The 16774-nt window shown below is 36.4% G+C and overlaps 1 protein-coding gene across 2 annotated transcripts in view; it reads left to right on the top strand.

The window, feature by feature from the left end:
- Positions 1–16774, top strand: part of USH2A (usherin) — a gene marked incomplete at both ends in the record, with an annotated part of 700457 nt that overhangs the window by 581696 nt on the left and 101987 nt on the right. For both annotated transcript variants that reach the window (XM_080825193.1, XM_080825194.1), the window contains 2 exons: positions 13310–13468; positions 14928–15090. In XM_080825193.1, coding sequence (XP_080681319.1) covers positions 13310–13468; positions 14928–15090 — 322 coding nt within the window. The remainder of the gene's footprint in view (positions 1–13309; positions 13469–14927; positions 15091–16774) is intronic.

Raw genomic sequence — 16774 nt, forward strand, 5'->3', positions numbered from 1 at the left:
CAGGAAAACTGGACAGCAACAAGCAATGAATAAAACTGGATCACTGTCTTATACCATACAGAAAAATAAACTTAAGATGCATTAAGTCCTAAATCTGAGATCTGGAATCATGAAAGTCCTAGAAGAGAGCACAAGCAGTAATTTCTCTGACATTGGTGTAGCAACTTTTTTCTAGGTAGGTCCCCTGAGACAAGGGAAACAAAAGCAAAAATGAACTATTGGGGCTTCATCAAAATAAAAACTTCTGCACAGTGAAGGAAATGATCACTAAAACTAAAAGGCAACCTACGGAATGGGAGAAGATATTTGCAAATGATATATCTGATAAAAGGTTAGTAACCAAAATATATAAAGAACTTTAAAAACACCCCAAAAATAATAATTCAATTTAAAAATGGGCAGAAGATATGAACAGATATTTCTCCAAAGAAGGCATACAGATGACCAACAGACATGAAAAGATTCTCTTCATCATTTATCATCAGGGAAATGCAAATGAAAACTACAATGTAGTTATTCTCTGACACTTGTCAGAGTGACTAAAACAAAAACACAAGAAACAACAGGTGCTGGTGAGGATGTGGAGAAAGGGGAACCCTCTTGCACTGTTAGTGGAAATGCAAACTGATGCCACCACTGAGGAAAACAGTATGGAGTTTCCTCAAAAAGTTAAAAATAGAAGTATCCTATGATCAAGCATTCACACTACTGGGTACTCACCCAAAGCATAAAAACAAACACTAATTCAAAGGAATACATACACCTCTATATTTATAGCAGCATTATTTACAATAATCAAGATATGGAGGCAGCCCAAGTGTCCATCAATTGATGAATGGATAAAGAAGATGTGCATATATATTAATAATATGTATATTAATAATATATGTTATATTAATGTGCATATTATATATATATAAAATTCATCCATAAAAAAGAATGAAAGGAAAAAGGAATTCATTCCATAAAAAGGAATGAATGGATAGAGCTAGAGAGTATAAAGCAAGGTGAAATGTCCGTCAGAGAAATACAAATACCATATGATCTCACTCACGTAGAATTTAAGAAACGAAACAAAGAGCAAAAAGAGAGACAAACCAAAAAAAAAAAGGAGAGAGAGACAAACCAAGAAACAGACTCTAACTACAGACAATATACTGATGGTACCAGAGTGTGTGTGGGTGGTGGGCGTGGGTTAAATAGGGGATGGGAATTCAGGAGCGCCCTTGCTGTGATGAGCACTGGGTGAGGTATGGAATTCTTGAATCACTCTATCGTACACCTGAAACTAATACAGCACCCTGTATTAACTAACTGGAATCAAAATAAAAACTAAACAAGCAAACAAATGGGCAATAGAGCCAAGAAGGTAACATAGAGGCCTAATATATAAAACTTAAGTTCTCATCAACCAGCATCCTTCTGATGTCACAATCTAAGATCAAAAACAAAAACAGAAGGGTCTTAATGTGGTCAAACTCACAGGAGAAAATTTATCAAGATCTTTATAAGCAAAGAAAAAGGTAAGCCTCTCTAAGATATTAAATATAAATGATTCCATCCACCTTTGCTTTAAAATGAATATACAGCACATTAAATTAGAGCAAAGGAATCATCACCAGCACCAGCCTGTGTCATACAGCCCTGTAATCCGTACCTCAGTTTTAGGAGCATAGATCTTCTTGAACTCCATTCTTAACTTCGGTGGAAGAAAACCCATATCTTCTGCTGTGGAAAATACACGAACTTGCATATCCCTTTACAGAATCTGTCTCTACTTGAATGGACCAGCATGCTATCTTGCTGTCTTTGAGCGTATTTCTCCTTGGCATCTTTATGAAGCTATGGTGCTTCTGTGCCATCAAGTAAAATGAAACCGAAAAGAGCCAGTCTGGAGCTGGGTTATACCTATGAACCAGAGATTTCTCAGACTCCCACCAGAGTCTTCCACAGTCCAAATTCTCAAAGAGCAATAAGAGAAAGTCCAAGATGATAAGCGAAATTGGTGATTTCTGGGCCATGTGATCAGGGGGTTCCATGGTCTATCAAATCACTAGTCATTTTAACATTATTATACACATAAATTGCTTATCTGAAGATACCTTTCCTTTAAGGCAATGGATGTCAGATGAAAGAGAAAACAGGACTCGCATCTCAATTCTGCCACCTGTTAGCTGACATAAACAAGTCGGTTCTTCTCCCTGAGTCTCTGTTCGGTGCAGCTATAAAATAGAGACAATGGTAGTACGTTTATTTGGGTGGTTGTAAAGATTAAATGAGGTAATTTATATAATCGGTGTACATCGACTCTGTACATTAGCCTGTGAATAGTGATGATTATTTTTAGAGAATTATTTTTGCCTTCAATTATTTATTTTTAAAATGTATTTCCTCCAGCCTTTGCTAGGTGCCAAGGGCCCCATTTTCAAAATGATAAAACAGTGCACTGCAGGATTGCATTTGTAAATGTTTAAGACTTCTCTTGAATTTCCCAGCATTTTGTCATATTTTTCTTTGAGTTCAACATCATATTTTTATGCTCAGTGTATAATGTTTACACTTAGAAAAGGATCGTTGCGAAATAAAGCACAACTTCTGCTTTTTTTTTAACGTAACCTTAACTCTTGCCTACCTCAGGCTTTGTAGAAATTGTTCACTCTAGTGCATCCTTGGGGGTATTGTTGAAATGCTTCACACACTAACTCTGACCATGTAACAAATGGTTAATAAATCTATAATATCCAGACCTGTCAATCTTTTAGTTTCAGATGCACAAAATCCATTACAGAAACCCTGTAATATATGGAAAGATTAAAATCTTAAATTAAACTTTTTTCCTGGTGCCTAGAAGGATTTTGAACTCTGTAAACAGGCAGATGATTTTGACTTGTGTATAATCTACAGTTGATTTTATTGGAAAGTACCTCATGCTGTGTTTTGATTTGGATAATAAAAACATTTTTCTGTTCCTGAATAGTCACAAATATATATTTTAAACAGAAAGAAAACAAACTTGTTATAACCAGAGGTTGTTTATTTGCTCACAATCAAGAGCTTTCAAGGTATTCGTCTTATTCCTCTGCCATTATGAAATGATTACATCATAAGCAGAGCTGAAAATTGGGCCAAGTAGGCCATACCTACAGTTCCCAAACCTGAACAAACAGTAGAATCACCTGGAAAACTTTTGCAAAGACTGGTTCTCAGCCCCAAGTTTACTGAATCAGAGTCTCCTGGGATGGAGTCAAGAAATCTAGATTTTTTTCTTTTTTAAGCTTCCCAGATGATTTCAATGTGTTCCAAATTTAGTGATCATGAATTACATACACCAAGCAAAAGTGGTCAGTTACAATATTTCTTTGAAAACGTGAATCAAACCACTTTCTCTTGAATGTTCAAAACCAAAATAGTGGTTAAGTCAACAGGGTTTTCTCACATGTATGGTGTTTTGTGGTCAGTGTGAACAGAGCGACTTTACGCAGGTAAGTTGCTGGGAGAAAACAATGTCCATGTGGCTGCTTGGCAACAGAAAATTACTTAGGCAATTAAGTGGGCTTTCAGTTTATAAATTATTATTTCAATGATATCTATAAATAAATTCTTACTCCATGTTTATAAATCCTACCAGAAAAGGAAGTGAGATCCAGGGAATGTGGAATATTCAGAGGAAGCATAATTAGAATACGTACGGTGAATATCACTTATGTTCAATAATATCACTTGTTTATACTTGCCATTTGTTAAATTTTCAGCATATGCCAAACTCTTTGATAAACATTTTCCCTGCCTTACCTGTGTTTATACTGATTAGAAACCCTGGGATACAAGTAATATCATTATTTCCATATTAAGATAAGAAATTTGAATCTCAAAGAAGTGATATAATATACTCAAGGTTACAAGCAAAGCCAAGATTCAAGTTCAGATCTGTTCTCTACTACTGCCTTATAAGAGCAACCTCCACAGATCTTTGGCTTAACTCTTAAACCCAAATCAAGATTTTTGTTTATTTCCCACCATCTTTTGGATTTGTGATACAACTGTATTTTTTTTGAAATAGTAGCCCAGAGGGCCAAGAAACAGAGCTAGTTATTGGCAAATACCAAATGATTATGGAAGAATGGTTTTTGTTTGGTATGCCTAGACCAGAAGAAGTAATTGTGGAAAATGGTGAGTTCCTGAAGAGAAAATACTTACCTGACAGTAGTTATCTTCTGTGGCATGAAGGAACTAGTAACCAGAAGTCTGCCTATTCAACCAAAAGTCAGGAAAGAATAGACATGACCTAGCAAAACCAGATTCCAAATGCTGAAAGATTTTAATTAGGTGGGAGAGGGAGTCATTTCTCAAATAACCACAAAAAGAATATTCCAGGACTATTTTAAAGCCTCGATAGACATTCTCTTACGTTTCAGGTAAACCCTGGTTCATTTTAGCTCATTATTACTTGATAAATGTCAGTTGTAAGATTATCAAGACCCTTCAAGCTCTAGAAAATCAAGATTTCTACTCTTTTGCATATCATTTGTACCTTCAAATCAGATGATGCAGAAACAACATATCCTTTTAAAGTATTTGCTGAATTAATGGAAGAAGAGAGTAGTGAGTAAGTTTCTAAAATTTGTCACTCAAACAAATATAAATAAATTTTGGATTTTCTGCTGCTTAAAATTATTCAAACACGGGCGCCTGGGTGGCTCATGAGATAAGCCTCTGCCTTCAGCTCAGGTCATGATCTCATGGTCCTAGGATCGAGCCCCACCATCGGGCTCTCTGCTCAGCTGGGAGCCTGCTTCCCCCTCTCTCTCTGTCTGCCTACTTGTGATCTTTGTCTCTATCAAATTAATAAATAAAATCTTTTTAAAAAATTATTCAAACACTTGACTTCCTGTAGAAGCCTATCCCTCTCTCCACACTAACTCAACCCTAAACATACATACATACATGCATGTACACAAACACACACACACACACACACACACACACAAATACATATTTCTTCTTTAGAGACAAACAGGACACATACACATATCTTCGAAATATTATATGTCATCTTGTGGATGCCTAATTTTTTCGCTTATTTCTGAAAAAGGAGTGCTGGTTTCTAGGTGGAATGGGCTCCACCATTTAGTTTCCCCATGACCTTGGGCATGTTCCACCATGTCTCTGAACTTGAGGTTTCTCGTCTGTGAAACAGAGTATCAAATGCCCACCCTGCATTGCTTTTATGTGAAGTCGGTGAAGTAGAATGGTGCCCATTTAGTGCACACTGCCTGGAAGTTGGCTATTGTTATTCAAGCTACAGACAGCAGCCCGCCTCACTGATTCCTAAACATTCCTTCTCACCCCGTACCAGCTCTTAACCTCAGGTCAGGACTTACACATTTGTATTAAATAGAGTGAGGGATACATGTTCAACTAATAGGAAAAAAAAAAAATCACAGAAAATGAAGAAGCAAATTGTTCCTGGAACATAAATGGTTTACTCAGGATAAGAATAGAGATACTCTGGGGGCACCTGGGTGGCTCAGTGGGTTAAACCTCTGCCTTCGGCTCAGGTCATGATCTCAGGGTCCTGAGATCGAGCCCCCATCGGTCTCTGCTCAGCGGGGAGCCTGCTTCCCCCCTCTCTCTGCCTGCCTCTCTGCCTACTTGTGATCTCTGTCTGTCAAATAAATAAATAAAATCTTAAAAAAAAAAAAAAGAATAGAGATACTCCGGCTATTTCAGAATCCAAACACTCAAAATTATTTGAACTCTGAAGGTAATGATGAGTCTTTCTAATTTATCAAGGTGATGACTGTATTTTGAACTGTTCTAGCTCTTCATCATGTTCTAATTAACAATGTCATTGCATTCAACACATTTCCTCACTAAAGATGGTGAGTTATTTAGGTTTAATGCATAATCTCGAAGTACTGGTGTGTGTCCATTCATATTTATCTCTTAGTCCATTAAAGAAAACAGTTAGCAACTGTTCTTCTGAAAAAATCATTTCAATTAATATTGCTTAGGAATAAAAAAATATATTGGTTAGGAATAAAAATGCTTTTTATTAACCAATTTTTGATTAAAGGGTAGTTAGCCATGATATGGCCTATCTAAAGACCTTAGGCATCTTGGTGTTCAGTTAGCTAATCAACCGCAGTGTATTAGATCAGATAATATCTATTTAAAGTCAAAATTGGCATTGAGTGCCCTAAAAATTTTTCTTTGCTTTAACTGGGATGATTCAACTTCAACAATTCTTTCAATTTTCTTTAAGTGCAAAAACCAAGTGACAGTAGTGCTGAATTTCAGAAGAAAGTATAAAACTCACTTCGATGATTTCTGTTTTATTTAGCATAGTAAATTTTATTCAGCTGTACTGAGGTATAATCGACAAGTGAAATTATAATACATTTAAAGATTACAATGTGATGATTTGACATATATAACTGTGAAAGGATTTGCACCATCAAGTTAATTAATGCTAACATCATATCGCATATTTATTTTTTGTCTTTTTGGTGAGAACACAAGTTCTACTCTCTTAGCAAATTTCAGTTATACCATACAGTATTATCAACTATAGTCACCATGTTATATCTTAGATCCCCAGTCCTTATTCATGTTATAATGGAAAGTTTGCATCTTTTTACCAACTTCTCCCAATCTCCCCCATCCTCCAGCCCCTGGCAGCCACCATTCCACTCTGTTCCCATAAATTCATTTTTTTTAAGGTTCCACACATACGTAATACCATAAAGCTATTGTCTTTGTCTGACTATTTCACTTGGCATAAGGCCCTTCAGTTTTATCCATGTTGTTGCAAATGGAAGTATTTTCTTCTTTTTATAAGTCTGAATAATATGCTATTTCATATATACTACATTTTCTTTATCCATCCATCCACTGAAAGCCACTTCAGTCATTTCCATACCTTGGCTATTGTGAATAATATTGCAGTGAATTTGGGAGTATAGATAGCTCTGTGAGGCAATGATATCATATCCTTTGGATATGTACTCAGAAGAAGGTTGGCTGGATCACAGAGTAGTTCTATTTTTAATTTATTGAGAACCTCCATAATGTTTTCCATAGTAAACTGTCACTGGCAATGTGAGCTTCCATTCCCACCAACAGTGTACAAACAGTCCCTTTTTCTGCATTCTCACCAGCGTTTGTGATCTCTTGTCTTTTTGATAATGGTCATCCCAAGAGGTATGAGGTGATATCTCATTGTGGTTTTTGATTTGCATTTCCCTGGTGATTAAGGATGTTGGGCACATTTTCACATATCTGTTAGCCATTTGTTTGTCTTTTGGGGGGGAAAATGTCTGTTTGTAGCCTTTGCCTATTTTTTAATTAGGTCTTTTTTATTTTGCTATTGAGTTGCATGAGTTCCTTGTATATTTTGGATATTATTAGATCCCTTATTAGGTAAATGGTTTGCAAATATCTACTCCTATTCCATAGGCTGCCTTTTCATATTGATGGTTTCCTTTGCTGTGCAGAAGCCTTTTAGTTTGATGTGTCCCACTTGTCAATTTATTTTGTTGCCTTTGCTTTTATTATTTAATGAATTTTATTGAGTTCTAATATGTAGTAGGCATTTTTCTAAGAGATTAATATGTATCTCATTTAATGTTTTTAACAACCTAATATAGTATAGTATAATTTAGTATGTCTTATTGTATAGTACAGATAGTATAGTATAATATAGTATAATATAGTGTGTCTATTGTTTTGCCTATTTTACTAATGAGAACAATTTAGATACTATTTGGTTATTTTGTCTAGGTTATTTATCACAAATGTGTTGGAGCCAACCCACAATGCACCTGACTCTAAGTTCAACGATCAAAATCAGTGTGCTATTTTCTCATCATTTTTCTACATAAACAATGCAGAAAATAAACGATTTTTTTCTAAGCTCTACTATGATCCAGTTCAGAAGCTAAAAAAAAATTTTTTTGCTTTAAATATAGCAAATATAAAAAAATATATAGCAAATATGAATGAGGACAATGTAATTTAAGAGCAGCTCATCCACTAACCCAGTAGGAGTGTTTTATTTGTAGCTTAAAATTTCATGAGATATAACTCATTAGCCTTTGGGTATACTGAATTATCTATTCACTTTAATGAACATGAAAATATTTGCTGAGCCCCCACTCAGGGGCAAGGTATAATGCTAGACACCCTGAGAGTTATAAAGAAGAATGAGACATTGTCCTTCCTGTCATGAACCCTACTATCTATTAAGGTAGAAAGGGCATAAAATGACCACTATTATATGAACTTATGTAAAATTTCCATAGAGTTGTTACAGATTTGTGTTTAAGAGAGTCTTGTTTCACTTCCAAACCCTCGAAAGGGCATAACCGAGATATGCCTACCTATGCAGCAAAGAATTTAGGCTGATTTGTTCAAAGCATTACATTAAGTGCAACCAGTGTTTTGAAGCAAATGCAGCTATCAAACCGAATTAATAGTTTTCTGCTTAGAATTGTTCCTGCTCCAGCTCCTAAAAAAAGATTTTAAAAAAGGATTATTTGATTGACTTGTCCCATTGTAAAGTATGCACCTGCTGTGAAATGAAGCCACGGAGAAAAAAAAAAAAAAAAGTTGAATAATTTAACTTTTTTATTTGTAAAGATAATCAGGGTTTTTCTGATTACATCTTAACTTCATAAATGTTAAATAACCTATCAGCATCTAGTTGTTGTAAATTATGAAAAGGAGCATTGCAAGGAATATTAACCAACGAAATCCTCGTTCTTTAGTGAACAAGAAAATGTGTTATGGCAGCTTGTCATTGTGGGACTGGTAACTTTGACACCAAATAACAAAACTGCCATTTGCACTTAGGGTAAATTGGTTCACTTGACTTCCACTGCTCCTCTTGCTCGGACATAAATTTATGAACTCGGGAACTAACCAAGTCGCGTGGCTTCCCAGCTGACTTTAACAAATATGCCCATTTCATTTCATTTAGTCATCAGACTACCAGGGGGCTAGGTTGTTTCAGACTCATTGCAGATGGTGTAGGGTCTGCAGGAACACAGGAGCCTTTCATGTCACAGTCGTGTAAATTAGGACAGTGGAGGGGCCCTCTTTCCTAAATACATGTCACTGTTTGACATGCTCACAGCTTCAAGGAGCATTTTCTCTTTCAGCGCCTCATAGGTATATGTAAAGGACATTTATTTCCAATTAACCAAGACGTGACAAATACATTTTCCGGGTTCGTGCCTTGACTAACCATGTTGAAACCTAGATCAAGATAATGTCTATATTTGAAAAGTAGCAGAAAGACAGTTTTGTTCCCTGACCCCCTAAGGGTCCTGTCCTTCTAAGCAGAGAAGTTACTGAAAGCAGACCAGTAGGTACAGCGGAAGACATTCAGTAAAGCACAACCTCAGATGAATTGACAGAAAGACCATTTCTAAATTACTGCTCGGAGTGGAAAAATATTTTCGTAGGAATACACTTGATCATATCCAAGTATTCATTTAAAAACCCAGATAAAATATTGTTATAAAGAGATCTACTTAAATGAATATAACATTTATTTGTAATTAGAATAGAAACTTTATTTTTAAAAAAAGGTGGGTTCGGAGTGTTTGAGAGCCCATAAAATAGTGTCGGAGATGTGAGGTTTTTTTTCCCATTTTGTTCCATTTCATTTTGTTTTGCTGAGATGTCTGTCATTAACTCAGCACTTTCTATTCGCAGGAATGTACTAAAATGTTTTACATGCATTTTCTAATTTAATCCTTATAGCTCTTTATGAGGTGGCTATTATTATCATCATTTTACAGATGAAGAGACCAGCGTTCATAGAGGTTAAGTAATTTACCAGAAACAAATAAGGACAGAGAAGTGACTTGATCTGCCTGACTCCATTCTGTGGTTTGTCTAGTTCAACAAGAATGATAGAATATTTTTCAAATGTGTGTTTGTCAAACTTTTCTATAAGATCTATCCCAGGAACAGAGAAGACAGAATGAACATGCGATCAATCCTAGGAGTTCTAGAAACCACCAAAAGCAATCACAAGTTTGCAATTTCTTTAAGGTCTTGCTTTTTAGGTTAAAAACTCATACAAATTTGCCATTGTATTCCAATGTGTTTATCTTCATCCAAAAAATAATGTATTTTATAATTTATCATTAGGGAATTTTTTTTTTCTTACCTATCTCCTTGGATAAAGAGTGCTATGCTGTTATATTTTAGGATCACTCTGGAGAAAGCTGACCCCAATAAGTTCAATGTCCAGGCAATTCTTTCTGTGTTCATTGTGTTATAAATATGCAGGCACAAATAGCAGCCTTTTCCCCCCACAGTTTTACAGACTATGTCAAGGTAACAATAAGGAGAAACACCCCGAATGGGAAGTGTATACTGTGACATTCCAAGATACTGTGAATGGAAATTTCCATTAGCCTATCTTCCTGCTGAGAGGTCAAACTACAAACTGAGAAGGTCCCTGATCAAGTCTTCAATCTCTTTTACTACCTGGAGCAACAATCTCCAAAGAATATTCTTAGTGGGGGGAAAAAAAAAGCCTGATTATACAGCTCTTTATTTTACTTCTAATGTAGTACATAGGTTTTCCTCACCCATTAATGGACTAAGAGCTTCAAATGGTCCCTATAATCAATTCTCTGCATCCAACTCTCAAACTTCATTTTAATTATAGCAGTCTTTTTGGGAGCAGTAAAACCATTCCCAGTTTTGTCTTATAGTTGGGAGTTAGGACTCAAAGAGTATCTTCTAAATAAGCCCAGTATGTGTATTCATGATGCCATTAAAGAGAAAAATAAATTTATTTACATTTTCTAGCCATTAATCTTTGTCATGGTATCTTTTTTCTTCATAGAAAAAAAATAACATAGAAATGTCTACTACCTGAGATTCAGCAGAAATGTGGGCCCAGTCAAATTTCCATCCTGTGACTGCAGAAGATTACCCATGATGAATTAATTTTAAAGCAATACTGAGCAACTCATATTAGATGGTGTTTTGATTGCATCACGAATAGGACTTGTACTTGTTCAACACACTGATTATGTCAGCATAAACTTCTGCTGTCATTTAGTTAGTTCTGAGGTGACTATGAAGTTACAACAACTGACCAGTCAAAGTTCTGATCACTCGGTACCAATCTAATTTTCTAGTCTGGGACTTTCTAGGAAGAAAACCCTATACCAAATTTTTGTGAACAAGGAAAGGTGGGATTCTGCTGGTTTCCCTTGCTCAGGCAAGGAAGCCTTGCGTTTCCCAAATTTTAAAGGTCAAAGTGGCATTCCAGAAAGAGGTGCCATGTTTGTCCTTGTCTTTGAAAATACTTTGACAGAAATCCACAAGTGTGTAGGGTATGTGTATCTCAGTTTCGGAAACCTACCCTTCAGAGCTTCAAATATTCACCTATAATTTAGTTTCATCAGTGAGAATTCTAATTTTTCCATTTCTTCCCTAATCAGTGTTCAATAACTGTTCTGCCTGGCCACCCATGTTGTCTCAAAATTATCCTCTCATTTTTCCCCAGTTGTTCTAATCCAAGTTTCCATTACCAAGAGAGAACACAAATAGAGAGCGATAAGCTTTGTTATCAGATGGGTCAGAGTTCACGTGTGACTACCCCAAGTAATCAACTGGCAATCTGGAACAAGGTGCTTAGTTTTCTCGTCTTGAAAAAATGCAATAACATTTGCTTTACAATATTGTCCTGAGATTTCAGTCACTCACTCAAACTGACGTTTATTGAGCTGCAACTTTGTGCTAAACTCTAGGCACTGAAACTACGCTGGGGAGAAGAACAGAGTCCCTGACTTTACAGAGTACCCTGTCCTGCATGCAACCGGAATGCAATGAGATGTCTGTTCCCGTTTGGGTTATTGCCGCAACTGTGTAGAGGAAAGAAAGCAGGGTCGACTCTAACAGTCTTACCCTAAGGCTTTACTCTAAGGCCTTAGGCATAGGAAAATGGAAAGGAAACGCAAGAACAACAGATTTGGGAGTGGAAAATGCAGTGATTACGCTTTGGACTTGTTGAGATTGAGGTCTCTGTGAAATAGGTTGTTGAAAATAGAAATTAGGAATGCAAAAGAGACAAAAAGCCAGAAATAGGAATTTAGGAATCGATGATAGAATAGCGGTAATTTAAGTCATTAGAACAAATACAACAGATAATTTAACAAGGATGCTCTAATTTAAACTAAAATTTCTTAGTCTGGGTTCAGCACAATCGCAGCTTTCCAAAGGAAACAATTGTTCAGTCCTTCTGACTATGATCAGTATATCCTTTGGAGAGTTCTTATTTTCATCTATCCTACACAAAATCCCAAGCATCTCTGCTTTATACTGGCTCTTCCAACCCTTAATACAATTAGGGCTCTATCGACAAAAAGCAAACCTTCATTTCATTTTTTAGGCCCCATTTCTGAAGGGTTATTGAGTCCTGTGCTGTAGATTTCATTGCTTCTACAGCAAAGATAACCTTATTTAAGTGCTACAAAGGTAAGTAATTAAACCCTCAAATGTTATAAGCTATCAGATCAACGAGAAAATCTCATGAGAAATTCCATTATATTCTTCATTCGAGGCTCATATACTCTCCTTGAAAAAAAAAAAATGTACATGTTGTTCATGACCAACTAAAACTTACAGGCATTTAATTATATGAATAGATTGTGAAAAGGCTAAACTCACAAGACCTCCTTTCTTTAGGAAGCATTGTGAAAAATGACAGTTTTGAACCCAAATTTCATATGTATTTAGGTCCATAAGTCTCCCTGACAGAGTGGACTGTCCTAACTCAATAATTAATGCACTGGGAATTCTCTAGGTAGACTATGATTTGGATACTTTATGGGCTATTATGTCAAGGATCTGTGTCAGACTGGATGCATACACAATGCCTACAGAAAAATTATTGTCACAAGCAAAACTGGTGGGTTTTTTTTTTTATGTACTTTAAGAGTAAGTAAGCCGAGCAAAAATATATGACACCATTTCTAATTGCCTTGTATTTTTTAAGAAGTGAAACATGCCTTCGCTTTTATTTGCCCGTAGAGTGTACCTTTGAATAGAACTATTATATGTACTTCATTTGTTTTTGAAAAGGGATGATTCATGTTTTATTTTTTACTTTTGGAATATACATTCATGCAGTTATTAAGTGCTATATTCGGCAATAATATACCTTTAAGTTATAAAACGTTAAAGATTCATCGTTTTTAAAAGACAAACATTTGTTGATCATTCTGTATAGCATACATACGTGTTTTCTCTCTCTCTCTCTTTCTCTCTCTCTTTGAAGGGATCCTCATCCCCAAAATGCCTGTGGAGTACAATGTCTTACTCAATGCTGGAAGTGTAGCACCTCTGACCTCCTCTGTTGGTCATCATCAATGCATCCTTCTGGAAAATTTGGCTCCATTCACACAATATGAGATAAGGATACAAGCATGTCAAAATGGTGAAAGTCTTTCAGACACTTGTCCTGGGCTTTTATTAAAAATAAAAGTATTTTATGAAAAATTTCATTAAAAAGGAATAGATTCTCAATTCAAATACAAAGACTAACATTTCATTTCTTATTTGTACTGGACTGTTTACCCAGAAAAATCAGAGCCTGGCATTGAGTGAAGCATTATGCATTTCTGCACATTAAATCATGAATATTTAAATATATTAAAATGGTGGTTTTGCAAAGTCTTGTTTTATAAGGCCCTTTAAAAGAAAAACACCTAGATCACATAAAGGAATCATTGGTAATATAAAACAAAATAGGTATTATGAAAATTTCAAAAAGGTACGCACTTTGGTTTATTTAAGTTTTATTTGGGATTGAGGGGAGGCATTATTTAGAAGTTGAGTTACACTTGAATGAATCTTACATATTTTACTGTGCTTCCCTGAACTCTTTCTCATATATGCAGGCTGTTGCCCTGAGTTTCATGGCATAGGCTAGTTGTCTATGAAATCATCATCCATCTCTGTGGTTTTAAGGATGACCCTCTATCAGTCCCTTCATCTCTCCAAATGTTACACCATATATTAATAAAAGAAGAAAAGATACAACTCATATTGGTGTATAAAACATGTTGGTCCACTTTAAATTAAAGAAATGCCCCAATCTTATACTCGAGTGGTGGGAACTCCTATCTTATTTGTGCTTAAGAACGTCTGTGTCCAAATGAACATGAGTTCTCATGGAGCTGATTAGGACGAGGGGTCTGTGATTTTGCTTTGCCTCATCTCTGAAACTGTGAGTCAGTTTGCCCACTTCTCTCTACAAACTAAACCAAGGTATTTTGTTTTGAAGGATACTACTCTCTCTGATCCGGTCTTCAGCTAATCAACATGGAAACAGTTTTAAACTAGTGTTTTCTTTATTTAAATACAAAATCCACTTCTGCATCTCTACATCTCTAGAATTATGCTATGGAGATACAATATTCTTCAAATTAATTGATTCCTGCATATTGGGAGATGGCCATTATTTTACAATATTGGCAAAAATAAGATACTATTAAGAATATACAAGATGTACCGGTCACACCCCCTAGTGATATTCAAGTACATTATCACTTTCTGGCATAATGACTGTAAGAAGTTAGAGAAGCCACAGTTCAGACAAGCATAAGCATTATTGTCTATGCCTCTGAAAATTTGTTGTTACTTAATGGATTTTCCAAAAATGATTCCCTATTTAAATATACATAAAATATATTTGTATATAATAAAAAATATGTATACATATAAATACATTCAAATTAGAGATTTATAGTTCTAGTCTAAAATATGTGTACAAGGGTCATAGACAAAAGTTCAGCTAATATGATTTCCATAATCTCCTTATCCTTCTATATGCATATGTAACTCTTTTCCCTGCCTGACAAATTACTGAAGGACTCGATTTTTTTTTTTTCAAGGAAGTTGTGGAGTTAGCAGTAGGACCTTTGTTAAAACAGCTGAAGCAGCCCCAACGGATCTACCTTCCCCTGTTCTTAAGGCACTGGGGTCGGCTTGCATCGAGGTTAAATGGATGCCACCTAAAAAGCCAAATGGAGTCATCCTCAACTACTTTCTTCACAGGTAACATTGACTGTTACTGTTATTTTAAATTATTTAAAAATGTGTATTATTCGGGGACTGTAAAATCAAATACATTTTCTTTTTCCATAAGGGAATAAGTGGGAATTCATGTTTTTTGGAGCACCTCCTAAGGTCTAAGATTGGTATTGGAAGTTTTTACACATAATCCAGGGGGGAAAACCACAGCTACCATGTAGCGTTTTTGTCTGAGCCCTACTTTAACGATGAGACCTCAAAGTACACATCGGCCTTACTTCTGATTAAGTGATAGAGCAGTCCTCTAGAGGCTCACTGACCAAGAGAACATAGTCATTCCAGAGGAGGAACCAGGTCTGCAATCAGAATTCTAATATTTCCCATCACCTATTATGTGGAGTTTGGAAAAACCTTTTTATCTTCAAAAAATAGGGTGTTTTCCATCTGCAGAAAGAATGACTCAACTCTGCAGCTCCCCTTCTGTTGGAAGGAGCTTCCACTCAGCCGGTGTGATGGGAATGCGGTAGATAGTAATGCAGCTGCTTTTCACCATGATATGCAGAATTTGTTAAGTATATCCCCCTAAAATGAAGAAAAGAAGGAAAGAGAGAGTGAAGGGAAAGAGAAGAGAGAGACTGAGAAGGGAGGGACAGAGAGGCAGAGGAACAATGGACATTTTGGGTTAAAGGTATTGCGCTTCTGATCCAGGCTTCACCTGATCCACAGGCACATAGTTTAAGTGTTTTCTTTAAATAAATAATGAATAATGAGGAGGAGAAGCAGAGGCTGGGGGGAGGGAGAAGAGAGAACAGGAAGGAGAGGAAGAGAGAGAGACGGAAACAGAATGACAGAGAAACCCTGAGGGAGAAGGTGGAAGAGAGGAGAGAAGGCAAAATCAAACAGGATGGAGAGGAGAAGGGAGTTGAGGGAAATTGGAAGGGGAGGTGAACCATGAGAGACTATGGACTCTGAAAAACAACCTGAGGGTTTTGAAGGGGCGGGGTGGGAGGGTGGGGGAACCAGGTGGTGGGTATTAGGGAGGGCACAGATTGCATGGAGCACTGGGTGTGGTGAAAAAACAATGAATACTGTTACGCTGAAAATAAATAAAAAATTTAAAAAAATAAATAAATAAATAAATAAATAAAATCTTAAAAAAAAAAAAAAAAAAGGAAGAGAGTCGAGGAGACAAGGCTGCTGTCACTAAAATGGCATAAGCCGGGTGGTTTAGAAACAACACGCGTTATTTTCCTGGAAGTTGGGAAAATACAAAATGAAGGTGCTGACAGATTCCATGATTGGTGAAGGTCCACCTCCTGGGTCACAGACTGCTGTCATGTCACCGTGTCCTCACGGTGGTGGAAGCAACTAGAGACCTCCGTGGGACCCTTTAAAAGGGGTACTAATCCCACCATGAGGGTTCCACACTCATGTCCCAGTCACCTTCCAAATGCCTCATCTCCCAATACCATCACCTTGGAGGTTTGGACTTTGGCATATGAACCGGGGTTGGAGGAGACGCAGACTTCCTGACCGTAACTGTCCAAGACAGAAAAGACACAACGGAAGAAAGATACCAGCAGACATGAGGAATCTGCAGACTGAAAACTCCATTCTAAAAGCCACGTATTTACATGAGGCAAACAGAAAACAACTCATTCTTGCTCAGACCCTCACCTCTACTCCCTCATGGTTTGTTAGTCTCTCC

This window comes from Martes martes, assembly GCF_963455335.1.
Source record: "Martes martes genome assembly, chromosome: 15".
In the NCBI taxonomy this organism is placed as follows: Eukaryota; Metazoa; Chordata; class Mammalia; order Carnivora; family Mustelidae; genus Martes; species Martes martes.